The 26785-nt window shown below is 35.9% G+C and overlaps 1 protein-coding gene across 2 annotated transcripts in view; it reads left to right on the top strand.

The window, feature by feature from the left end:
• Positions 1-21117, top strand: part of HCFC2 (host cell factor C2) — a 50311-nt gene extending 29194 nt beyond the window's left edge. The window contains exons 10-16 of one of the 2 annotated variants that reach the window (XM_027541935.1): positions 1551-1728; positions 4790-4993; positions 5538-5611; positions 7497-7634; positions 9153-9338; positions 12706-12991; positions 20396-21117. In XM_027541935.1, the coding sequence (XP_027397736.1) occupies positions 1551-1728; positions 4790-4993; positions 5538-5611; positions 7497-7634; positions 9153-9338; positions 12706-12991; positions 20396-20403 (1074 nt within the window). In that variant the 3' untranslated portion in view covers positions 20404-21117. Of the gene's footprint in view, positions 1-1550; positions 1729-4789; positions 4994-5537; positions 5612-7496; positions 7635-9152; positions 9339-12705; positions 16253-20395 lie in introns of those variants that run through there. The other variant, XM_027541933.1, reaches the window with a different exon arrangement.
• Positions 21118-26785: the final 5668 nt, after the last annotated feature.

The raw sequence follows: 26785 nt of genomic DNA, 5'->3' as shown, positions 1-26785 counted from the left end.
TGGTTCAGCAGACCTAAAGTTATTGCTATATAATAACTGATATTTACATTGGTGATTTGAATTACCAAAAGGTTTAAATGTGTTTATTATAGTATCTTTAAGAAAATAAACAGGTGATTAGGAAGATTGCTATCTAAAATGTTTAATGGTGAAGAATATTGATATATGTATGTATTAAATCTTGATGCCTGTATGGAAAACTCAGTCATACAAAATAATTCGTATGCTTGAAGGTTTCATGTAACAGATTTTTCTTTTAGGATTCAAAAGATCTTTAGTAAGGGCTTCCCAGGTGGTGGTGCTGCTGCTGCTGCTAAGTCACTTCAGTCGTGTCCGACTCTGTGTGACCCCATAGACGGCAGCCCACCAGGCTCCCCTGTCCCTGGGATTCTCCAGGCAAGAACACTGGAGTGGGTTGCCATTTCCTTATCCACTCAGGTGGTGCTATAGTTGTGAAGAATCTTCTTGCCAGTGCAGGAGACATAAGAGACACTGATCCCCAGGTGGGGAAGATCCCCTGGAGGAGGGCATGGCAACCCACTCCAGTATTCTTGCCTGGAGAATCCCATGGACAGGGGAGCCTGGCAGGCTACAGTCCATGGGGTTGCAAAGAGTTGGCAATGACTGGAGTGACTTAGCACACACACAAAATCTTTAGTATACATGTCTAATCTTGTTAAGAAAATTTGACCAGAATGTTAAACTCAGTACCTTGGGAGTTGTCACCTATTCAGTTCAGTTCAGTCGCTTAGTCATGTCCAACTCTTTGAGACCCCATGGACTGTAGCACACCAGGCCTCCCTGTCCATCACCAACTCCTGGAGCTTACTCAAACTCATGTCCATCGAGTTGGTAATGCCATCCAACCATCTCATCCTCTGTCGTCCCCTTCTCCTCCTAGTTTCAGTCTTTCCCAGCATCAGTGTCTTTTCCAAGCAGTCAGTGCTTTGCATCAGGTGGCCAAAGTATTAGAGTTTCAGCTTCACCATCAGTCCTTCCAATGAATATTCAGCACTGATCTCCTTTAGGATTGACTGGTTTGATCTCCTTGCAGTCTAAGGGACTCTCAAGAGTCTTCTCCAACACAAAAGTTCAAAAGCATCAATTCTTTGGCGCTCAGCCTTCTTTATGGCCCAACTCTTATATCCATACATGACTACTGGAAAAAACATAGCTTTGACTAGAGGGACCTTTGTTGGGAAAGTAATGTCTCTGCTTTTTAATATGCTGTCTAGGTTGGTCTAGCTTGTCCGTATTTACTTGAATACTAGCTACCACTTGTAAAATATAAATTTTATTCCCTGGAAATTTACTGTTCCTTTTCCCTTCAGAACTGATCTTTTGAGAATGGATATTAAGTGAAAAGAAATTGTTTTCTTAAGCTATTATAAAATTTAAAGAATAATATAAGGCTATGATTTAAGCTATTTTATATTTTGGAGAATTTATTTTCAAAAGCATTTAAGTTGTAAATTGTTTTGCTTGTTTTTACATATATTTCTATTTAATTGAACATTACTTACTGCAATAAATTATTTTCTTTCTTGTAGATCAGTGATATAGTGAACAGTGTGAAATCTGAACATACAGCCGTGAAAGGAACTTCAGTGAAAAACAAACCAGATATCAAAGCATCAACTGATTCTAATGCCTCTTTGCATTCATCTTTGGCAGCTAATGCTTCTAATCATAATAGTTGTGTGGTGGATATGCTAAGGAAAAATGAAGGTATAAAGATGGCATTTTAAATAAAGCTAAAGCTTTTTATAATAATGATAGAGAATTTTAGAGTCTTTGAAAAAGTAGATGTTACATAGTTTGGATCCAGTTTCAAAAGATGATATATATTACTATATTAACCCTAATTAAAATGATGTCATGATACCAAGCAAGAACTTACCTAAGTAGTGATGATTAGTTATTAACTACAGAATTTAAATGAGGCAAACTCTCGTATGCCATTTGAGGTTGGCCAGCGTGTTCAGTGTCACTGTTCCATTATTCTATTGTCCTAGTGCTTATAACTATCTGTAATTATTTATTTTGGGTCAGGATTTTGTCTGTCTTGTTCACATATATTTCCCAAGCACCCAGATCCATGCTTGACAAATCGTAGTCACTTAATAAATAAATAAATAAATATTTGTTTAGCAAATAACTGTATTATCCTCAGAAGGATAGTTCATGTATGAGAATTGTTGATTAGCTTGTTGAATGCATGGAACAGCTTATAATTTGATGGCTCTTATATTTAAAAGATTTTAATTTGAATATTCTGATATCATTTGTGATACATTAAATGTTACCTCTGATTTCAGTATCTAAAATTACTTTATAAATCTTATTCTGATATATCCCTGGCATAGTAATATGTGGCTTCATTTTTAATTTGAAAAAATTGTGACAGTTAATAAAAAGCTAATCCCTCTTCAGTAAATAACAAGACAAATATTCTTTTTATTTCCATTTTTCCTTAAGAATCCATGGTAGATAAAAATATTCAAGAAAAATAGTTTCCTATAGTTTTTCTGATTTCATTACTTGTGGAAGAGGAGAGACTTTGTTTTGTTGATTTGCTGATGTAAGCGACTCATTTGGTCAGAATTATAAAAGCTTGGTACTAGACATCAATTTAAATTTTTATAGTGATTTTCTATGTCCATCATGTAAAGAAGTTTACATTCTTGAAAACAAATATGAGCTTTGAGATTTTAGGATCCTAATGTACTCTAAATCATGTACTCTAAATCGTACTTATAAGGCAGTTTGGATAAAATTAATATTAGGCAAATGGGGAAACGAGTGGTTATACAATGACAGCATCTGGCACATCGTAGATATTCAAATATGTAAATGAATGGCTAGCTAGTCTCAGGTTAACAAGAGCAGATTGGGCTTTTCCTCCGTAGGTTGGAGTAACTGGTATTTTTCAAAAGTGAAAGAGTGGCACGATTAGTTTTTGTTTTTTTATTTTGGAAAGGACATTCTAGCCTCACCATCAGGAAGAGCTATTATAGGAGATGATTGGGAGACTTGTTAGAAAGAGATGCATAGAGACTAAAGCAGTGGGTGAGATGGAGAGGAGAGAATACATTAGTTCAGAGACTTTTAGAAAGTAGCACCTATTAGACTAGGAAACTGGTTGTATATGATAAATGAAAACAAGTCGAACATGACTCCCAGTTTTCTGGGTTGGATATTCAGTGGATGATGATACTCTTCATCAGGATAAGAAATACAGAAGCAAGAACAGATTTGGGAATAAGATAGGCTCAACCTTGAACTTGCTGTTTTTGAGGCACTTGAGGAACATGTTGGTAAAGATTTCTAATGGACAGTTGGATACTTAGGTCTGGAGTCTAGAAGGCAGTTCTTGGCTGGAAATACTAATTTCAAAGTTAAGAATATCTGATATCCACAAGAACAAGGACCTTCTCTGACTTGTTCACTGCTGGATTCTCAGGACCTGACACTGTACCTAGGACATACATAGTTGAGAGATGTATGATTTGTAAATGGTAGCTAAAGCACCAGGGAAATATGCAAGGGGAGACAAGATAGGGCTTGGAAAATACCTGCATTTAAAGAGTCATTTGAACAAGAGAAGTCAGCTAAAGAGATTAAAAAGGCTTCCCAAGAAGGTTAGGCAAAGAACCAAAAAAAATGGTATCATATTTTTTACCTCTGTAGTGGGTATTACCATTTATAACTATACATTTATAATGGTATCATATTTTTTTACCTCTGTAGTGGGTATTACAATTTATAACTATACATTTATGATGCATACATGAGTGAATACAAGTCATAGACAGAAACAACTTCAAAAAAAAGTATGTGGTCAGCATTGTTTATATTACAGAGAGGTCAAGTAAATGAAAATTGATCAGTATCCCTTAAAGCTAAGTATCCCTGGACATTTGTCAGAGCCACTTCCTTAGAGTGGTGTGCTCAATCAGACTGGGGTGGTCAAGAAAGTAGACTGCTCTGAAGGAAAGTAGCAAGGGAGGATGGTGACTGGAGAAGACTTGATGATGTGTATAGACTGAGGGCCAAAACTTCCACAGAAGAGTTTGAAAACCCTGAAGAGAAAGGAATGATTGATAAAAGAGGATCCCAAAATATAGGGGAAGGAATGGGACCAAGAGCACAAGAGAATAGATTAAACTTACCTTAGGGGAGAAGTCATCTTCTGAAATGGAAGAGAAGACAGAGAGGCTGGGCACAGTCATAAATACATTTCTAGTTTAGGACAAGAGAAGGCAGAAAATGGGTGGCATTCATGCCTGATGACTTCTATTTCTTTTTTTTTTTTAATTTTTTTAAAAATTTTATTTTATTTTTAAACTTTACATAATTGTATTAGTTTTGCCAAATATCAAAATGAATCCGCCACAGGTATACATGTGTTCCCCATCCTGAACCCTCCTCCCTCCTCCCTCCCCATACCATCCCTCTGGGTCGTCCCAGTGCACTAGCATTCTTTCCCTAAAATGGAAGGCAAGGCCATTTGATCTGTCGTTGAGAAGAGTTTAAGAACAGTGATTCAGGGTTTAGAATGGAGGAAGGAGCTGAGAAGTTAGACATCCATGGATACGATGCATTTTATTTTTCTAAACGTTGACATTTTATGCCTAATGGTTAAGTCATATGGCTGATATTTGTGGTGTTCACGTTTAATGATTTTAAAATTGAAAATGCTTAGAATTGGGTGACAAGAACTCTAAGATACAGCAGTTATTTGCAGATATTCATTTGTTAACAGTTAATCTTTTCCGTTTAATTTTAGGTCCTCACACTTCAGCAAATATAGGTGTTCTAAGTAGTTGCCTGGACTTAAGAACAGTAATCCCTGAAACTTCTGTATCCAGTACTGTTTCCAGCGCACAAACTATGGTAACCCAGCAGACCATTAAAACTGAATCATCCAGTACAAATGGGGCAGTTGTTAAAGATGAAACTTCACTAACAACATTCAGTACCAAAGCTGAAGGTTTGAAATGTGTTTCACATACTGTATTTTGAGCCATTTTTGTATAGAAATTCAGCAAACTTATTTGTTTCAGATGGGAATTGCATTTCATCTTGGATTGAATTGAATATAAAAAGATAAAGGCATTTCATTTAAAATCATTATATAATATATTCTCTGCTGCACTGTAATACAATCAGACTTTATCTTTCCTACCATGAGTTTATTCAGCAAAACTTTTTTTTCTTAGAAAAGATTAGTTCTCTGCTATGGAGTAACAGTTTTTATAGCTTGATCAATTTCTGATTTTGTAAATTCTTATTTTATGATTTTGCAATAGGAATTGTATTTCATGTTTGGCAAACATTCTCTGAAGTTCCAGCTAGTCATCAAATCCTTGAAAAATGAGCTTTGTGAATTAGTTCAAGTTAGAGGGTCCATATTTCTAATTGTTGTGATTTTTTTCTCCCTCTGGCTATTTTTGCATATTTATAAGTTATATTTTACTGTGTCTGTTTGCTCAGTGCTTATATAAGTCTTATCTGATGAATTGTTTAATTTTTAGTTGATGAAACATGTGCACTACCTGCAACCAAGATAAGCCGTGTGGAGGCACACGCTGCCACGATGCCGTTTTCTGTAAGTATATGCCCTGGAGATGAGACGTGCGCACAGGTGGCTAAAGACGCTTTAAATGCTGAGCAACTTCAACCTAAATTCAGGAAAAGGCTCTTGGGTATCCTCTTAGTAATTACTTGACACAGATTGAAAAATGGAGGCTTAAAGAGAAAAATGTTCACAGTAGAATCTTAAGTGGAAAAAGTTGGATAAAAAAATAATATATATAGTGCATTCCCAATTTTATTAAAAACACACAGTACATACATTCACATTCTCACATGAGTCCACACAAATCTACACTACAGTGCTAGATGATTTTCTTCAGGTCGTGGGGCCAAAGATAGTTTTTACTTTATGTTTTCAGTCTTTTTCTATAATGTTAACTTTCATAATCAGAAATGTGTGTATATACATAGATATATGTATATATGTAAATTACTTAACAATTTAAAGAATAAAAGGACATGTTATAGAACATAAAACTTGAATGGTTTTATTGCTAGCTGCTTAATAGGAGAACAACAAAATATTGCAATCTGGAGTCAGACATACCTGTAGGATATCCTAATAATCTCTAACATTGGATTTTTTGGTGGAAGGCCAGAATTAGTCTGCCTGGTACCAAACTTAAATGCCAGGAATGTGCCTCACAAATATTATACTAAGATTGTCTCAAGTGGATGAATAGGAGGATAATACATATATGTGGTTTTGCATGTTTTTAAATTATCAGTCATTTCAACTTTATTGCTATGAACAAGAGTTTTTATTTAACCTAACATTTACCATTTAGAACCTTCAAGAATAGTCTGTAGTTTTAGTTTTCTTTCTGTCATGATTCTGTGGATTTTGATCATGTCTTTACCTTCATCAGCTTTCACCTTTCCAGAATGTTAAGTGCTAGTAGTGTTCTAAAAACTCTTCTCAAAGAAGAATTATTAAAATGATTTTTTTCTCTTAAATCTGTTTTACAGTGCATCAGTTGGAATGGTATCTATAGTTGCAATTGGAGCCAGTTGTTTTATAAAAGTTGTTGAAGAGCGTTTTAACAAGTTTAAAGCTATTTCTCTTTTAAAAACCTTTAAGACTCTTCTGGTTAGCTCACTTTGTCATGTGTGATAGCCTCAATAAGAAGTACTGTGAATTATAAGCATGTACCTCTGCTGTTATATATTTAAGACAGAAGTAAATAACTGAAGTACATATTTGTTTTGAGCTTCTGGAAACAGTGTCTCATTTATAAAGAAGATGGGCTTAAAAAGGATAAGTATAATTCACTTATCACTAAAAGTAATTTAAGGTACAGGAAGTTTATTTGTTAAAGCAAGATAAAAATGTCAAACTGTTTAATCTGCTCCTCTTTAGTGTATGCTAAATTATATTCAAATTGCATTTTAGTTTTGAACATTTTTTCTCCTTTTAGGTTTGGAGAATCACAGGTATTTCAAGTGCAAAGATCACTGAATTTCTGCTAGTTGTTTTTGAATCTAGAAATAAGCCAGCTTGCAGTGAATTTTTCCTTATTCGCTCCTTTTGGAGTGAGTTGTAATGTCACACTAAAGGGATTATTACATTTTCTGAGAGAGTCTCTGAAATGACAATGTTCTATAAAACAGCTGGCATTTTAACGTGTCACTGATTGGAAAGCATGCTAACTCCAGCTAGGTTGATAGCACAGAGCTACTGACTTGGAGAATGCCTGTCACTCCCTGTGTTTGAATTGGCATCCCTGTCTCACTGTCAGTTGACCTAATCTGTTAAGAGTTTATTTACTTATGAGCTATTAATGTTGTGGCGTTTACCCATATATGTACTTGTAGATCACTGCATGGAGTTATTAAATCTTGGCATTTCTTGTATGTTCAGTAAGAGTCTTCATAAATTTTTCTTTCTCTGAAATTAGAAAGAGACTCCTTCAAATCCGGTGGCCATGGTGAAAGCAGGAGAACGACAGTGGTGTGACGTAGGAATTTTTAAAAATAATACAGCTTTGGTGAGCCAGTTTTATTTGCTGCCAAAAGGGAAGCAAAGCATTTCAAAGGTAGCTATTGATGTGTTTTCTACACTGTTAGTTATAAGCCTCAAACGTGGAACTTTAAGAAGTAAGCCTGATTCAGGACATTTGAATGAGTGAAATTGCGATCTGTTTAGTACCTATAATTAAGAGTTTATATTAGTTATTGTATTCTTTTTTAAGGCTCTGTTTATAGAATATATCACAAGCAGGTTATTTTTAAAAGTCTTATACACTCATTGGGCTGGATTTTGAGTCATAAATGATACAGTCTGGCCAGTACAGATAAAGATTTCTTGAAGTATCTCTAATGTTGTTACCTGGAGAGTTTAGAACGGAACTTTTTTTTAACTTAGAACTTTTGTTAGTCCCAATTTCATAATTTAAGAATGTTAAGCCCTTAACACTATTGAATACAGCGAGGACCTTATATAGATAGAGACATTAATCTTCTAAGAATTATGAAACAGATAATAGCTCCAAAGCATACTGAACTAATTTTTTTCTGGAATGGGAATTGCAGAGAGGGAATTGCCAACAAAATGGATATTCAGGTTTGAATCTCCCAAAGATCTTACAAATGGAGAATATAACATTTATCATTATATTTTAGTTTCTCTAATACTACTTTCTGGTGTCCCACTTTTACATATTGAATCTTCCAATTCTTAGCAAAAATAGACATCCTGATTAATATTATGTTAGTATTATGCCTAACAAAATTTCTGGCTATAGTTTGATTTCATATATATGGAAATACCTGTATCTAAGGGCCTGGTAGCTATCTGTCTTTCCCAAAAGAAGGAAACATATAGTAAACTTGAGTTTGAGTTATCAGTTTCAGCACTTGACAGTGTGACCTTGGACAAATCACTTGTTTAACCTCGCTGAGACTCAGTTTCCTCATCTGTGAAATGAAGTAACTCCCTTAAAAATGGGATGAAACGTTGGCACTGTTTCACAGTGATGTAGTGATGTAAAAACTGTTTGAAAGTTGTAGGTGTTATGAGCTTCCTACCTAGAGTATGCAATCTGGTTATTTAATATTTATTCAGTATCTGCTGAATATTAATTTTTTAAATGCTCTGTGCTGGCATGCTAGTTGTTCCTTTTCTATCAAGCTTGCATGCTGATGTCCAAAAGGTATCATTCCTGGCTAGACTGACAGTAAATCTTCTGAGACTGACAGTAAATCTTCTGAGACTTTTATTCCAAGTTAAATTTACATGGAGATAGTTGTTACTTTGTTAATAGTGGTTAGTTTTTTTCTCTTTTCTCTGTATTCTTGATGTGCAAAATACCTTTATATTTCTTTTTATAACCAGTGACTCTCAACTGGAAAGGCACTTTTCCTCTGGATGAGAATCACCAATTTATGGGCTTATTTACTTTTGTTTTGAGGGGGTTCATTCCATATATGAAAGAGGAAAATAAATAATGTGCACTACAACCCTAAAACTTAATTCATTCTTTAAAAGTTTTGTTATTCAATGAAAAATAATTAATTGCATCTTTTCTTTGACTTTTGCATATATTACATTTTAGATAGGAAATGCAGACGTACCTGACTACAGTTTACTTAAGAAACAAGATCTTGTTCCAGGCACAGGATACAGATTCAGGGTTGCTGCCATCAATGGTTGTGGAATAGGCCCTTTCAGCAAAATCAGTGAATTTAAAACCTGTATTCCCGGTTTTCCTGGAGCTCCTTCTGCGGTCAGAATTTCAAAGGTGAGACATCAGGTCAAGACTTAATGATTTAAATTACTGAAATGTTGTACATGAAGTAAAACTATCAGTTTAAAGATTCCTTTTAGTGTCTGATGAAATGAGAGATATCTAAAAGGGGTGGATTAAATTTTTTAAAAATATTTTTTGCTAATCACTCATGATATATATTTATTTAAAATATTTTAATTTATTTGGCTGTGCTGAGTCTTTTTTTTAATTATTTATTTATTTTTGGCTGTGCTAGGTCTTTGTTGCTGCATGGGCTTTTCTCTAGTTATGGTGAGTGGGGGCTACTCTCCCATTACGGTGAGCAGGCTTCTCATCATGATCGCGTCTCTTTTTGTGGAGCACAGGCTCTAGGGCCCAGGGTCTTCAGTTGTGGCACATGGGCTCAGTAGTTGCAGCTCGTGGGCTCTAGAGTGCTCAGTAGTTGTGTGTACTGAGTCTTAGTTGCAACAGGTAGGATCTCGTTCCCTGACCAGGGATCAACCTGGGCCCCCTGCATTGGGAGTACAGAGTCTTAGCCACTGGACTACCAGAGAAATCCTCATTCGTGATATTTTAAAAATTTATCTATTTTTAATTGGAGGATAATTGCTTTACAATGTTGTGTTGGTATCTTTTATACATCATCATGAATCAGCCATAGGTATACACATGTCCCCTCCCTCCTGAACCTCTCTCCACTGCCCACCCCCACTTCCCACCCCTCTAGATTATCACAGAGCTCCAGGCTGATTTCCCTGTAACCTCCCATTAGCTATTGGTTTTACACATGGTAATGCATATATTTCAGTGCTGCTTTCTCAATTAGTCCCATACTCTCCTTCCCCTGCTCTATCCATAAGTCTGTTTTCGATGTCTGAGTCTCTCCTCCTGCCCTACAAATAGGTTCATCAATACAATTTTTCTAGATTCCATCAGTTCAGTTCAGTTCCTCAGTTGTGTCTGACTCTTTGTGACCCCATAGATTGTGGCACACCAGGCCTTCCTGTCATCGCCAACTCCTGGAGCCTACTCAAACTCATGTCCATAGAGTTGGTGATGCCATCCAACCATCTTATCCTCTGTTGTCCCCTTCTCCTCCCACCTTCAATCTTTCCTAGCATCAGGGTCTTTTCAAATGAGTCAGTTCTTCACATCTGGTGGCCAAAGTATTGGAGTTTCAGCTTCAGCATCAGTCCTTCCAATGAATATTCAGGACTGATTTCTTTTAGATATGTGTTAATATATGATATTTGTTTTTCTGTTTCTGACTTACTTCACTCTGTATAACAGGCTCTAGGTTTATCCACCTTACTAGAACTGACTCAAATTCATTCATTTTTATGGCTTAATAATATTCCACTGTACATATATGCCATAACTTCTTTTATCCATTCTGAACAACATCTAGGGTGCTTCTATGTCCTGGCTATTGTCAGTAGTGCTCCAGTGAACATTAGGGTACATGTGTCTTTTTCAATTATGATTTTCTCAGGGTATTGTCCAGTAGTGGGATTAAAAAATGCTCAACATTGCATATTATTCAGTTCAATTCAGTCACTCAGTCATGTCCGACTGTTTGCAACCCCATGAATCACAGCACACCAGGCCTCCCTGTGCATCACCAACTCCCGGTGTTCACTCAAACTCACGTCCATTGAGTCAGTGATGCCATCCAGCCATCTCATCCTCTGTCGTCCCCTTCTCCTCCTGTCCCCAATCCCTCCCAGCATCAGAGTCTTTTCCAATGAGTCAACTCTTCGCATGAGGTGGCCAAAGTACTGGAGTTTCAGCTTTAGCATCATTCCTTCCAAAGAAATCCCAGGGCTGATCTCCTTCAGAATGGACTGGTTGGATCTCCTTGCAGTCCAAGGGACTCTCAAAGAGTCTTCTCCAACACCACAGTTCAAAAGCATCAATTATTCGGTGCTCAGCTTTCTTTACAGTCCAACTCTTCACATCCATACATGACCACTGGAAAAATCATAGCCTTGACTAGACGGACCTTTGTTGGCAAAGTAATGTCTCTGCTTTTGAATATGCTATCTAGGTTAGTCATAAATTTCCTTCCAAGGAAGAAGCGTCTTTTAATTTCATGGCTGTAGTCACCATCTGCAGTGATTTTGGAGCCCCGAAAAATAAAGTCTGACACTGTTTCCACTTTCCCCATCTATTTCCCATGAAGTGATGGGACTGGATGCCATGATCTTCGTTTTCTGAATGTTGAGCTTTAAGCCAACTTTTTCACTCTCCTCTTTCACTTTCATCAAGAGGCTCTTTGGTTCCTCTTCACCTTCTGCCATAAGGGTGGTGTCATCTGCATATCTGAGGTTATTGATATTTCTCCTGGCAATCTTGATTCCAGCTTGTGCTTCTTCTAGCCCAGCGTTTCTCATGATGTACTCTGCATAGAAGTTAAATAAGTAGGGTGACAATATACAGCCTTGACGTACTCCTTTTCTATTTGCTTATTATTAGAGAAATGCAAATCAAAACTACAACGATGTATCACCTCACACTGGTCAGAATGGCCATCATCAAAAAATCTACAAATAATAAATGCTGGAGAGGATGTGCAGAAAAGGGAACCCTCTTGCACTCTTGGTCGGAATGTAAATTTATACAGCCACTTGGAGAACAAAATGGAGATTTCTTAAAAAACAAGGAATAAAACTACTGTATGATCCAGCAATTCCACTACTGGGCATGATATTTTTAAGGACACAAATTTCAAGCAGAATTATAGCATCCAGATTTGGAAAGTCAGGGAGATCTGTGTATGCTTCTTATATTAATTTTGTTCTTGTTATAGAAACGAAAAGTATTATGCTAGAGAATTTTAATGTGTGTGTTCAGTCGCTCATTCATGTCTGACTCTTTGCCACCCCATGGACTGTAGCCTGCCAGGCTCCCCTGTCCATGAACTTTCCCAGGCATGAATACTGGATTGGGTTGCCATTTCCTACCCTTCCTAGTTGGGAAGGGGATCTTCCCAGCTTAAGGATCAATCTTGTGTCTCTTGCGTCTCTGCTATTGGCAGGCAAATTTTCACCACTGTGCCCTCTGGCTTTTAATTGGATTATATTTTATCCTAAGGTCATACCTCTGTTTAGAGAAGAAGAGGTCTGCTTTCAGATAAGAAAGATCTTGTTCTTTGGGTGTACAGGCAGACATTTAAGCCTAGTTATGTTTTTTAAAAGGGCATAAATTAAACATTATAGATCCAGGTAAGGTAAATTTTTAAAAATCAGCAACAAAAGTTGTAACATCTGATACAGTTACTTTAGTGAAAAGCATCTTGTGTTCTAAAGATAACATAATAAATGCTATTAAAGAAAACTTCAGAACCTTTATCTGTTTTTGTTTTTCTGCTCTCTTTAAGAATGTCGAGGGCATCCATCTTTCCTGGGAACCTCCAACTTCACCTTCTGGAAATATTTTGGAATATTCAGCCTACTTGGCTATCCGCACAGCACAAATACAAGATAATCCAAGTCAACTTGTGTTTATGAGGATTTATTGTGGTCTTAAGACATCATGTATAGTAACTGCTGGGCAGCTTGCAAATGCACATATTGATTATACATCCAGGCCTGCCATTGTGTTCAGGATATCAGCAAAGAATGAAAAGGGATATGGACCAGCTACACAAGTTCGATGGCTTCAAGGTAACAATAAAAAAGCACCTTTAAATTGATTTTCTTTTTTTTTTTTTTTACTGAAGCTATTGTGATGATTATTTATTAGTAACTGGTTTTGGAGATTTGTCATTTAAAAGAATATTCTCTGACTGTATTTCTAGCAGTTATGAATTTGAGTTTGTAAGTTGTTCTTAAAATGTATTTGCTCAATTCTAGATCCAAATAAAAATAGAAAAGAAGCAAAGCCTCTCTGAAAATCAGTATATGAATTCTTCCCCATAGTTATAGCTCTATTATAAAGAAAAATAGTAAAATTAAGATAAAAGCTAAAGGCTTTATTACCCCAATATCTTTTATAAAGGCCATGTAACTCAGTCATCCTAGAGTTATTGAGATGATTCTAGTAACTGGCTGTTGTACACTGTGCTGTCTTATATGGTAAATGTTACCTACACTGAAAAGGTCCAGTCTTTGAGTACTCCCTCTCACTTTATTCTATATGAGCAGTGGTCCTCTAGCAACTTCTTCTACTGGATAATATTTGTAATACTGATTTTAGGAGCCATTTGATTCATTTCTTTGTTTATCTACAGTTAGCACAGAGCTTAAGAAATTAAAAAAAAGAAAGAAGCAAGTTCAGAAACTCTGCTTTGGAATTTTTATCATTTTCCAAGAATCATGGCAACATGCAAAAAGATTAATGGGTTTTCTCGATTCATACCAGGTTGATATATTGAAATATATTTTTGGCCAAAGCACTTACCTGGCCCTCAGTTTCCTGATTAATAGATGAGGGAGTTAAAAAAAAAAGTTTACCTTTAAGGTACCTTTCAGCACTTAAATTCAGTATGTTCATTAGAAGTGAAGTTTATCCCTAAATATTTTAACATCTGTCTTAATGGATCTAATTTTGCTTTTGCTGAAATTAAAATGTTCATAATTAAAAATTCAGAGTTTTTTGTCCTCCTTATCACAGAAAGAAAGAAGCACCTTAACAGGACATGAGTTTTGAAAGTGTTTTAAACATTTGTAAGATTTTTGTAAATGCTCTAAATGTTTTATTTTTGCATTGTTTTTACCTTGAAATTGTATAAACTTTTTTACAACTGAAATATAAGCATTAGACAGCTTACTCAGGTTCCACTACAACCTTAAAGATACATATAGGCATTATGGAAAGTCTGCTACAGGTGACTTGTTTTAAACCTTTTAGGAATTTCATGGTTCCACTGCCTATTCGAATCCAGAATAAATATATAGAGCAATAATTGCAGAAAAGACATTTCAGACTAAGCTGCAGTAACTGCAGGAGCACAGGTCTGTCCTTTTTATATCATGTAACCTTTTGCCGGTTGAGGTTGACTGAGTAGCTATGTCCTCAAACTTCATGTATAATACTCCCAGCAAAGATGGATTTAATTGTGCAGAACTGATATGTATGTATGTTCCAGTTACTAATTTAAAGTGTATAGAATATTTTAATATATAATTTTTGTAAAGAACTGGGATTTTTATACTACAGTATTTGTAATTAATGTGTCTTCACTAATTAAGTTTCTCTTGAAGAAAATATGCAAACTGTTAGACACGTATTGAGAGATTTCCAAACTCTAAAGGTAAAATAAATGCACTACTGTGGTGTTGTTAGAATACCTTTTTTGTGGCTATATGAATCCTTGATCTCTAAATGTGTACTTTACAAACAGTGTTTACAAGGAGCTTCTCTGGTTTGTTAGCCCAGCACCTGCCCTGGTGAGAGCTTCATTCTGCATTTGTTTAACTCATATGCATTGCTTTTGGCATATGCTTGCTTTTTGCACTAGTAGAATTTTAACTTACCTCATTATTATGTTTGTAATCATTTGTATAGCTTCCATAATATGTCTGATATAGGCTAAAGAAGTACTTAACCAAAGTTAAAATAAATGGTAAGCAATTTTGCACATATGTGTGTATGTTTAGTTATAAAAAGAGTAAGAATGCAAAGTTACAGTAAGTATATATTTCAAGCCCAGTCATTTTATAATCTACTTGCTTTATTAGGAAAAGGTCTGGCTTTTACCCCTTATTCTCATTAAGGATTAACAGTTTGTTAATCAAACTGCATTAACAGTTCGCATCTTGAAGCACTTCTCTTAATGACAAGGAATAAGTTGACTTTAAGCAAAGAATAGAATATTTGAGTGTGTACATTTCTAACTATTTAGTATTTTGTTTTTTAGTTTACTTTGCTTAAATGCCTCTTCTGTTCCAGACTAGCAGGTGAATATGAACCTGTGGTTCTAAAATATGTCTTATTTTCTAGAGTGAAAGGCAGTCTTTGTATACCAAGGGATTTACTTTGAGAATTAGCCCAAATTCTTAACATTTTTTTTATAATTGTACATTAACTTCTAGTCATATTTATCCCTTTGATAAATGGTTGGTGACTGAAAGATGCCATAGAGAAATCTCTGTGGCTTTGACATTAATAATAAAAGATCGTTGAGCTATATGTTTATGAACAGAATGGATGGAGATAAATAATAGGAGAAGTGCATTTAGCTTCTTATGATTTGCACATTTTCTAAGTGAAGATCCTCTGGTGTTGCAGTGGGTTATAACATGCAGATATCTTTCGTAAGAGGATTTACACTGAGTTAAATTACTTTCTTTACTCCCCCTAGCTGAATAAGCAATTCAGATGTACAAGTCTTTGTGCCACAATCCTCCTGGACTCTGCAGCTTTGGTTCACATAGTAGTAAAAAGATTTTTCTGTAGCACGCTCTTAGAATTATGTTTTCTAAAATATTGTACTGACTTCATTTTAGTTTAGTAAACTTTTTGGCAACTCAACTAGAAGTAGGGTATTATAAACTCACTTTTATCCGCATTAAAAAAAAAAAAAACAAATAATCTGATTGCATGTATGAGCCCCTGCTCCCTCTAACCCAATCGCATAAATATAATCATCTGTAAGAACGTTAAACTGTTGACCCATTATTTCAAAGACTTGCAGACTAGCAGAGTTTTGTTGCAGAGATATGGTCTATATAACTGGAGATATTTTTTAAAATTGCAGCATTTGTAGCATAAAAATAACTTGTAACATTGGATATGAAGAGATTATTCGTATTTAAAAGTATTGTAGTCGTCTGATCTTAAATGAAGTAGGTTACAAAAGAGACTTGGTCCTTGACCATTGAAGGTATAAGTAACTGACAGTTACGTTTTCCAAGACTAACTTTAGGCAGTTTTATGTACTGTGTACCAGTGACATGTAAAATAAAGCACCTTCTCTACTGTAACCAGTTACAGGTGTTATTTATTTTGAATTACGTGGAAGAAAAATTAGTGATGGTATAGTAAATCTGTAGAAATGTTGATTTTGTATAAATCACCTAAAATGATATAGACAATCTTGTAAATAATGTTGCTGTTAGTTGTTTAGTCGCTAAGTCATGTCCAACTCTTTGCGACCCCATGGACCGCAGCACACCTTTTCCTGCACTATCTCCCAGAGTTTGCTCCAACTCATGTCCATTCTGTTGATGATGCCATCCAACTATGTTATCCTCTGTTGCCGCCTTCTCCTTCTGCCCTCAATCTTTCCCAGAATCAGGGTCTTTTCCATTGAGGCAGCTTTTTGCATCAGGTGGTCAAAGTATTGGAACTTAAGCATCAGCATCCTTCCAGTGAATATTCAGGGTTGATTTCCTTTAGGATTGACTGGTTTGGTCTTGCTGTCCAAGGGACTCTCAAGAGTCTTCTCCAGCACCACAATTCAAAAGCATCAGTTTTTTGGCACATAAAGAATAAAATGTGTCTAAAAACTTGTTTATGAGTTAGTGGATTGTGTTTGGGAGTCATTTTCTGATACAAATATAAAGCTTCTCTAAACTTTATTGTAGCTAAACTAGTATGCTTGAAAGTAAAAAAGCAAATGGCTGCAAGAAACAGATTAACCTAGTTGTCCCGTTCCTTTTTTTTTTTGGTCTTGTTTACTTTTAATATTTTTTCTTTGTGCTTTTCATTTTAATTCATAGCAGCCTGTCTTCTGTCCTAGCTGCTCCATCAAAATGGCTGTAGCAAAGGTCAGGGATAACATCTCATTTCCCAAATCCGGTGAATTGTTTCATTGTACTTAATCTTATCATTTGAAACTTTAACCACTTTAAACTTGACACTTGCACTTTTAGCTTCTGTCAAACTGTGCCCTCTGTCTTCTTATGTACCTCCTCTGTCTGCAGTCCTCTTTTCCACTCCCACCTGTCTCCAGAGATTCACGTAAATGTTGCCAATATGATGAAGCCTTTCCTGACATAATTTATTTCTAGGGAGATTTGACTCCTTTTTCCTGTGCCCCCACTGCCCTTTGTTCAGTCTTGTCATAGCAGCCTAAAAGCTGTTGTGCCTTTGTCAGCATTGTTCCTCTCCCTCTGCCAGGTGGTAGGTCTCTAGGGCAGAGACTGGGTCTTTATCTCTCTTCCATATCAGCCATTTAGCTGGTACTTAAATATTTTAACAAATGATTAAAGAAAATTGTCTCTTTCCATACTCCCCCTCCTCTTCTCAAATGGCATCAAAGTGCAAGGGAGGCTTTCAAACGGAAAGAGATTTTAGCAGATGTAATAAGCTTCTGGAGGAAATACAAGCTCCACCTTTGTCTTACTCTACCCTGCTGTTTCTTAAGTTCCTAAGAGAAGTTCTGAGATAAGTAAGAGATATGTTACTATGTATTTATTAGGCTAAAAAGGATTTAATAGGGGTGTGTATAGATATCAAGAGGGATTCTTTGATCTAAAAAGATATGAGCATTTAGTGAAATCGGTTGGCATTACTAGATAATGATTTTTTAATGATCAGGATTTCTAATGATTTTGGATGATAAGGAAAATGAGCTAAAAATATTTCCAAAGTCAGTCTCTGATTTCCACACAGGAAAGCCATGGACAGTTGTCTAGAAGAAGCTACCTACCTATTTAATACGTAAGCACAGGGAGCTGCTGAAGGACACAGAGCCCCAGCATTAGTACTGCACTGGAGTCTGTCAGGCCACAATGGTCACCTCTAAGCTTACAGGACAGAGGATTTTTACTTGAAAATAAAATGACAGTGGCACACCTTCCTTCCAGGTTTCCCAGTTATACTTGGGAGTTCTTATATAGTTATGCATTTCTATAACTCAGAAAAGACTTTTTAAAAATCAAGCCTGGAAAAACATGAACTACAGCATTCTGGGGAGGAACAATTAATTCTAAAAACTGAATGATGAAAGAAAAAGCTATACCAGCCTCCTTATCCAAAATAGATTTCTGTATCTTCTATTTCTGTATCTGTATATGTTAAAAAATAAATGTTTATTTTTGAACAAAGAGTTCAATTCAATTACTCTTTGAAGAAAGAGTAATCTGTCCACTAGCAATTCATGGTCCAGCAAATGTCCAGCTCTGACCAAGGGAATTATCCATTCCTCCTCCTCTCTGAAAAGACAGAGTGGAAGTTCCTTAAGAGCTTGAGGAAAGTCCCCGCCCTATTTCTCTTTTTCTTAGTGAAGGAGGGCAAAGCTACAGGTATAATAATTATATCTGATTTAACAAAGGTGTGGGTGTGCCACTTAAGGCAGCATAGCATATAAGAGAGTGGGTGAGACCCTGTAGGTTTTGTCAACTGCTTGGTCCAAAATCATCCTGCAGCCAGTTGCTGTTTAGCACTTCCTGGTGGCAGTGTCCATTCCAGTTCACATATGGATAAGATTTTGGGTCTTGCAGCCAGCAGCCTAGGATTTTAGTAATAGCATAGTGATGTCTGGAACTTTCTGAATGACTGGAACCCAGTTGGGGAGATAGGACCTAAAGGATACTCTGTCTGCTCTCCATTTCCTGGGAATGTGTTGCCAGCCATTTGCTTCCAGGCCTAGCCCACCTCTTGTACCAACTCCCTAACCCAAGATAATAACTTTGGCCTGTGTTGTTGGGTACAAGGCATAGATCCAGTGTTTCAAGATTTTTTTTCTTTCAGATTTCTAGATTGAATACCAAAATGTATAGTTAATCCCCTCAATCAGATTAAATTGCACTTTAACTGTGCCTTGTTCAATCTGCAAAATGTCACTGCTGGTGATGACTCTGGCAGAGACATGATTGCAAAATTGTTATGACACTTGTGACCAACTTGGGCACCTGTTATTGACCAGTGTGGAGAAACTAGCTACCATGCACTTTATTTTTCAATTGCTTAATACATAAATGCACTATTAGGAGAATGTGCCAAAGGGAATTTGTACTTTTGAAAGTCAACAGAATTCAGTAGAATCAATGTCTTCTCAGTTTATTTTGGGATTTGCATCACTTATCATTTTATTCTCCACTTATACAAATAATTATACCCAGTGAACAAAGTAACCGGTTAACCAGAATCATGCCAGTGGCTGAACCAACTTGGCAGAGCAGCACTGTAATACTGCCATCTCATTAGATCCCAGCTTTCTGGGAACGTAATTAACTTCTGTGAAGAATAGCTCGTATTTATTCCTTTCTTACTATGTACTTCTTCCCCACCAGTTACAGTAATTGGCTGATTTGCAATGCAGAACAGTGGCTGAAATATCAGATATTCCCTCTCTTTGTTGGTGAAATTGTATCACATAACCTTTTATTTTTTTCTTTTAAAATGTTTGTTGAGAATAAAATGATCACACATGTCTTCAGCTTAAGAATTAGAATACCCTCAGATGTATACAGCTCCCCCACTTTGCCTTCCTTCCACACATACCACATGAGGTAAACATTATTCTGGATTATTTGGTAACAACTCTCATGTTTTTATTTATGGCTTTGCATTCTATGTTATGTATCCCTAATATATTATTTAGATTTACTTGTTTCTGAACTTATATGTAAATGGTATCATGTTTTATATATTCTTCTGTGACTTTTTCTGACATTGTTTTTGAGATTCCTATCAATGTTTATGCATGTAAGTGTATTTCATTTGTTTTCACTACTGTATAGTATTCCATTGTATGACTGTACCACAATTTATTTATCTGTTCCCCTGTTCATGGAGGTTTGGATTGTTTTCAGTTTTGGCTATTCTGAATGACACTGCTATGAGCATTCTACCAATTACAGTGTAAGCTCCGTGTGGGCAGGGGGTTTTGTCTTGCTTCATCTGATTTTGTCTAACACATTCACAATGTCTGGAACAAGGCTGGTACGTGGTGGATGCTTAATAAATATCTGAGGAATGAGTGAATCCTTGTACATGTCACCTGGTGCACATGTGCAAGAGTTCTCTAGGGCAGTTGTTTTCAAATATGGTCCAGGGACTCTTGAGGACCCTGACATCCCTTCAGAGGGGAGTCTGTGAGGGCAAAACAATTTTCCTAAGAGTGCTAAAACATTATTTGTCCACCTCACTCTCATTTTTCACATTTAAATGTTTTTCAGATATATGACGACATCACTCTGACAGCTTACCAAGGGTGTACCTGTATATTTTTGTTTTGAAAATGTGTTTTAACTTCTACTATGGTAAATTTTGATAAGTATAAGCCACATGAACAAGAAGCTCTTTGAGGTCCTCAATTTTTAAGGCTGTATAGAGGTTCTGGAGTAAAATTTTGAGAACTGATGCTCCAAAAAGCAGGTTTCACTTAGTCATGCTGAACTGTTTTCTTCAGCATTTGTACCAGTATGCTCCCACTGGTAGTGGTTGAGTGTCATTGCAAATGTTTAGGTCTTAGCAAACACTTAATCTTGACTATCTTTCATATTTGCCAGTTGGGTGGCGATTATATAGTATCTTACTGTGCGTTTAATTTGCGTTTCCCTGATTACTAATGAATGTTTTTTCATATATAAACGTGTTTCCTCTTTGTGAAATACCTGTTCATGTCTTTTACCCATTTTTCTGTTGATGTCTTTTATTTCATTGATTTATATAAATTTCTTTATATATTCTGAATCCCAGTCCTTTGTCACTTAAATATGTTGTATGTATTTCTCCCAGTTTATGTATTATCTTTTGTAATTGTATTGAAACTTATTGATTAGCTTGGAGAAAATTGGTATCTTTTCAATAATGAGTCTTCCCATCCAAAAACATTGTATATTTCTCCATTTATTTAATATCTCTCAATAAACTTTTAACTATTTTTCTCCATAAAGGCCTTCATGTCTTATATTAGTTTTCTTTTTTTATATATATTTTTTAATGCTGTGGTAAATTTCTTAAAATTACACTTTCTAATCTAAGTGGTTCTTACTGATTATAGATATATTGTAGCTATGTGTTGATTTTGCATCTAGCAACCATGCTAAATTTTTATTAGTTCTTATATTTAGATGTCTTTTGAGTTTTTTATATAATTGCATCATGTGAAATGGTGGCAGTTTTCTTCCTTTTCTTGAACTTTCTCCCTTTAAAAAAATTTATTACATTCTGTACTTGCTAGGACTTGTAGTACAATGTTGAAAACTGATGATGAACATCCTTGTCTCAGTCCCAGTTTAAAAGGAATGCTTTTAACATTTCAGTTGACTATGTTTTTTTTTTCCACAAATGGCCTGTCCTCAGATTAAGGAGATTCTATTTTTGGTTTGCTAATTGTTTTATTTATTTTTTTAATATTTATTTATTTACCTTCATCGAGTCTTTGTTGCAGCTTGCAGGATCTTTCTTGCCTCATGCAAGATCTTTTGCAGCACAGACTGTATTTGTGGTGTGTGGGCTTAATTGCCCTGTGGCATGTGGGGTCTTAGTTCCCCAACCAGGGATCAAATTTGCATCCCCTGCATTGCAACGTGGATTCTTAAACCAGGGAGGTCCCTGCTAATAGTTTAATATGAATGAATGTTGAATTTTATTGAATGCTTTTTTCTCATTTATTTAAAGGGATGAGTTGTTTTAATGTTACCGCATTGAATTGATAGTTGACTTTTTAACATTGAACCCATCTTTAGTTCCTAGGATAAACCCAATTTGGTCCTGGTGTGTATGTGTGTTAATACATTGTTGGACTCAACTTGCAAATATTTTCTTTAGGATATTTGCCTCTACATTCATGAGTGAAATCAGCTTATAATTCTTTTATGTCCTTCATTGTCTGTTTTGGTGTCAAGGTTATACTAATCTTACTAGATGAGTTTTTCAAGAGTGTTTAAGATTGGAACTAGTCTTAAAGCCAGTGGTCACTAAGAGCATGTAAACTGTTGATCCATTTCTTTGAGGATTATAGCATCATTAAGCTATATTATTTTTGAGTCAGTTTTATTAAATTTAATAAATTCTTCTAGTGATTTCTCCATTTCATCTTAGTTTAAAACTTCTTGATATTGTTATCCATATTATCTTTATATCATTTTAGTTTCCACAGCATATGTAGTTATGACTGTTTCTCATTCCTGTTTACTTATGCCTTCTCATTTTTTCTTCATCATTAATCCTTCCAGAGGTTTGACTGGTTAACTCACTAGTCATTTAAAAAATGTGTTTCCAAATGCTTGGGAGGGTTATAGTTGTCTTAATTTTTCTATCTAATGTCATTTTGCCAGAGAATATGAGCTATAAGATCTGAAATTTGAGACTAGCTTTATGATTTATCTTGTGACCAATTTTTATACATGTCCCATGTGTACATTGGTGAGTGTATATTCCTCAGTTGAATAGTGTCCATTAGATCAAATTTGTTAGTTGTGCTGTGCAGATCTTCTTTACTTTATTTATCTTATACTTGGTTCTTATTTACTGAAGAGCCTCGAGATTTCATTATTAGCAGATTTCTCAGTTTCTCTTGAAGCTGTTTTTGCTTTCTCTTTGGGCTTTATTTTTAGATGAATGCATGAGTGCTTAGTCACTCAGTCGTATCTGACTCTTTGCAACCCCATGGACTATACCTCACCAGGCTCCTCTGTCCATGGGGTTCCCCAGGCAAGAATACTGGAGTGGGTTGCCATTCCCTTATCCAGGGGATCTTCCTAACCCAGGGATTGAACCCACGTCTCTTGTCTCCTTCATTGGCAAGCAGTTTCTTTACCACTAGCGCCACCTGGGAAGCCCAACTTAGAACTTTTCCATCTCCCTGGTGAATTGAATTTTTTATAATTATGTAGTGACTCTGTGAATGCTGTTTGCTTTTATCTTTTTGTTGTTACCTTTATTTACTATAGCTATATTTTGGTTAGTGTTTATCTGAGTATCTTAGATATTTCTTTAGCCTCACATTTTGATACACAAGACCACAGAAAACTTCGAATAGTTTGATAACATTTACATCTACTGTGATTACAAATATAATTTGGACTTATTCCTATGATTTCTATTTTTATGCTCTCATATCATCTTTTTAAAATTTTTGTCTATTTCTTATCTTTCATTTTTTCCCTCGTTTTTTTTATTTTTTATGAGTTCTATTTGTTTTACAAATGTACTTGTTCTTTTTCTGTATAATCTTTTGCTCCTTATTCATATTTTCCATGCTTCTATTAGTTTATATCAATACATCATTAATTTTTCTTGTGTTGATACCAATATTCATTGTGGGTGAGTGTACTGTCTGTTGTATAAATTTGTTGTTTTTCATTTATGGTGCCATTTCCCCTTGTTTTGTGATATCCGAAACTTGTTTTCCTTGGAAAAAATGCAAATTACATGAAATAAGGACTGAAATTGAGATCTCCAGGAGAATTTGTCTGTTCTGCCAAACACCTAGGAGCCAGTGAGACCAATTTTAATTATGATCTTGAAGGTTCTCTGATTTCAGATCATGAACCTTGAGGGCTCACCAGTGACGATGAATTGGAGGGTGGTAGTGATTTAGCCCCCTGCCACCCAGCACCAAATAGCCAGGCTCCTCGTGCCCACTTCTCAAGTGGTAGCTCAGCTAGATTCTGGCCTGAGTGAGCCTCAGGCTTTCCGTCTCATCCCCTAGCTACTGGCAGCTTCCAAGTTTGACAGAACTCTCGTGGCAAAGGCGGGCTTTTGTGCTAGCTTCCCTTATAGGTTTCCTGTTTGCACTTCAGTTTTGGCATTTTGTAGATGCCTTCTACTTTCATGTCAAATCAGTGATAAACATTTTAAAAATATATATTATTTAATACTACTTTAGATTGTTTCTTACATTTTTTCAGCATTTGTTTTTTTAAAGCAGGAGTTACTGAAGGTATCTAGACTGCCTTACTCTCGGAAAGGAAGTAGAAATTAAAATTTGCTTTACTTTGCCCTAATATAAGTAGGAAATATAATAGGTTGTAGTCTATTCAGAATTACAGGATGCCTTGTTCTCTCCATTGTACTGTCCTGCAAGACAGCACTTTTATAGTATGGAATTGTATAGAAAACTACTTTTTTAGTCACACTCTTCCTCCACAGTAAAGAATGGCTCTGCCATTTCCTTAAATGGCTATTAGCCCCAATATTACTTGTGTTGATTAGTGACTGCTTTGGTCTGGAAAAAAGGATTTGGTTTCCTATAAACCTAATATTGGACATTATATATGCATGAATGGGCCCTTTGACATACCTGTCCTGGCTGAAAGGCACTATCTGTTATGACTTGTCTGTTCCTAGCAACTTGTTTTCAACCAATTTATTGTTTAGTACTAAGTTGTATCCAATTCTTTTTGCGACCCTCTGGACTATAGCCCATGAGGCTTCTCTATACATGGGATTTCCTAGGCAAGAATTCTGGAATGGATTTCCATTTCCTTCTCCAGGGGATCTTCCTGACCCAGGGATCAAATCCGCACTTCCTGCTTGGCATGCAGATTCTTTACCACTGAGACACTGATTACCCAATGCTTAAAGGTTCAGGACTGTCTTTTCAGATGTGCTTTGAAATTAAGCCCTGGAAAAGAGGTGTAAAAGTAAGACACAAAATTGTTACCGTTTGCACTTAAGAGTACACTCAAGGAAGACCTAAATTATGCCTTTTTAAAAGAGGCAAAAACTTATGCTGTAGTGTGAGAGTTTTTTAATCTTTTATTTTTTTGGAAGATGGAGCATTACCTATCAACTTGTAATTTCTGCCCCTAAAACCAATACATAGCCATTAGGTCTCTACAGACACAGCCAGCACTTACTTTACTGACTTTATGTGGCATGCTTGGTGGCATTAAACTTGGCAAAGGAGTTCTTCTAGTACATCACCTTGCACAGGTGTCTATTTGATATGCAGTGCCAAAGGAAATTGTCTTTGGAGTAAGGTCAGGGAAAGCTGTAACTGTATTAATAGGCAAGCTTATATCTCAAAATGTGACGCCCAGAAGCCAGCGATATGAATCTATCCCATTGCCGTCTATGGTCCATGATTTGAAAGGATTCTGCCTTCTGGTTTTAAAATTCTTAAAATCAGGTATATAAAGCAGCACAGTCTTGAAAGAAACATCCAGGAGTCTATAGCAGCCAGCATATCGGCTATTACAATACAGTCTTGGGTGGCGCTATTTTCTGTGATGATTAGTACAGTTTTTACACAAGTTTTAAAGGCTTTCCTAATGAAGTTTAAACTAAGATCTGAAGGATGAGTAGGCCTTAGCCAGGCAGAGGAAGAGAAAGAATGTTCTAGACAGAGGGAAGTTTATGTGTTTAAAGCCATGGCAGGGTGGTGGGAAGAATCAAGGAACAGGGCACAAGGAGTCAGTGGGCCAGGATGGCAGCACAGAATGAAGCAAGAGGAAGCTCAGCTTGGTGAAATTAAGCAAAGTAACATTTCCAGCTCTAAAAGAAAGCATAAATTAAAACTGAGTATTTTTTAGACAGTGTAGTACAGCTCTTTGAAAGACAAAGTAGAGTTCTGTTTTTCACTCAAGAGCACATTGTATGCTTTATAAGTTTAATGCTATATATGTATATGTAAATTATTACATAAACTAATCTATAAATAGTCAAATTCAGGGAGACCAAAAATATACATTTAAAATTGACTGGCTTTGGGAATTCCTTGGCAGTGTTTAGGACTTGGTGCTTTCACTGCCAGGGGCCTGGGCCTTATCTCTGGTTGGGAAACTAAGATCCTGCAAGTCGTGTATGTGGCCAAAAATATAATAAATTAAAAAAAAATTTTTTTTCAGTAAAATAGACTAGGCTTTTGGTAGAAATCTCATCCAGTAACATTTAAGTGACTCAGAAGCATAATTTACTACATAAATCAACAAATAATTGTCTTGTTTTAGACTGCTGATAACAAGTTTCCCTAAAAGAAAATATATTTTCCAAGAAAATTTTACACTGCAAGATTTCATTCTTGGTGAATGGTAGAAACTATTTAAAAACACTTTCTTTAAATTTTTCATGCCTAATCGATACTGCTGTGAAATCCTTTTAGTTGGGCCTTCATAATATCTGTGTTCAGTTAGCATTATTAAAGGTTAAGTGGTATACCTGTGACCCAGTAAGGCAATCCAGAAAACTTGAAGAAAGGAAAATACTGCATAGGTAATATACACTAAGAGGAAAAGAAATACAAATAGCTTAAAACATCATTATAACCAAGCATATGACGCTAGGAAGGTAGCATTAAAAAAAAACTCTAGAGCATCTCCATTACAATGAGGTAGTGAGGGTATATAGAAGCTACTTAAGTCCTTTCTTCTATGACTTAGTCACTGATACCCATGTCTCTCTTAGATTCTCATAAAGCAGTATGTACACAATTATTTTAAAAACTCATTAACTTGCAGGTTAATGTAAGAGCTTATGTGGGCTTCCTGGTGGCTCAGACGGTAAAGAATCTGCCTGCAGTGCAGGAGGCCCAGGTTCAATCACTGGGTTGGGAAAATCCCCTGGAGAAGGAGCTTATTAACATAAGAAGTTCCAGGGAGGGAGAAAACACGACATTC

The sequence above is a fragment of the Bos indicus x Bos taurus genome, chromosome 5 (assembly GCF_003369695.1).
Source record: "Bos indicus x Bos taurus breed Angus x Brahman F1 hybrid chromosome 5, Bos_hybrid_MaternalHap_v2.0, whole genome shotgun sequence".
Taxonomy (NCBI): domain Eukaryota; kingdom Metazoa; phylum Chordata; class Mammalia; order Artiodactyla; family Bovidae; genus Bos; species Bos indicus x Bos taurus.
The sequence above is the reverse complement of the archived record's forward strand: the minus strand, read 5'-3'. Positions and strand labels throughout refer to the sequence as shown.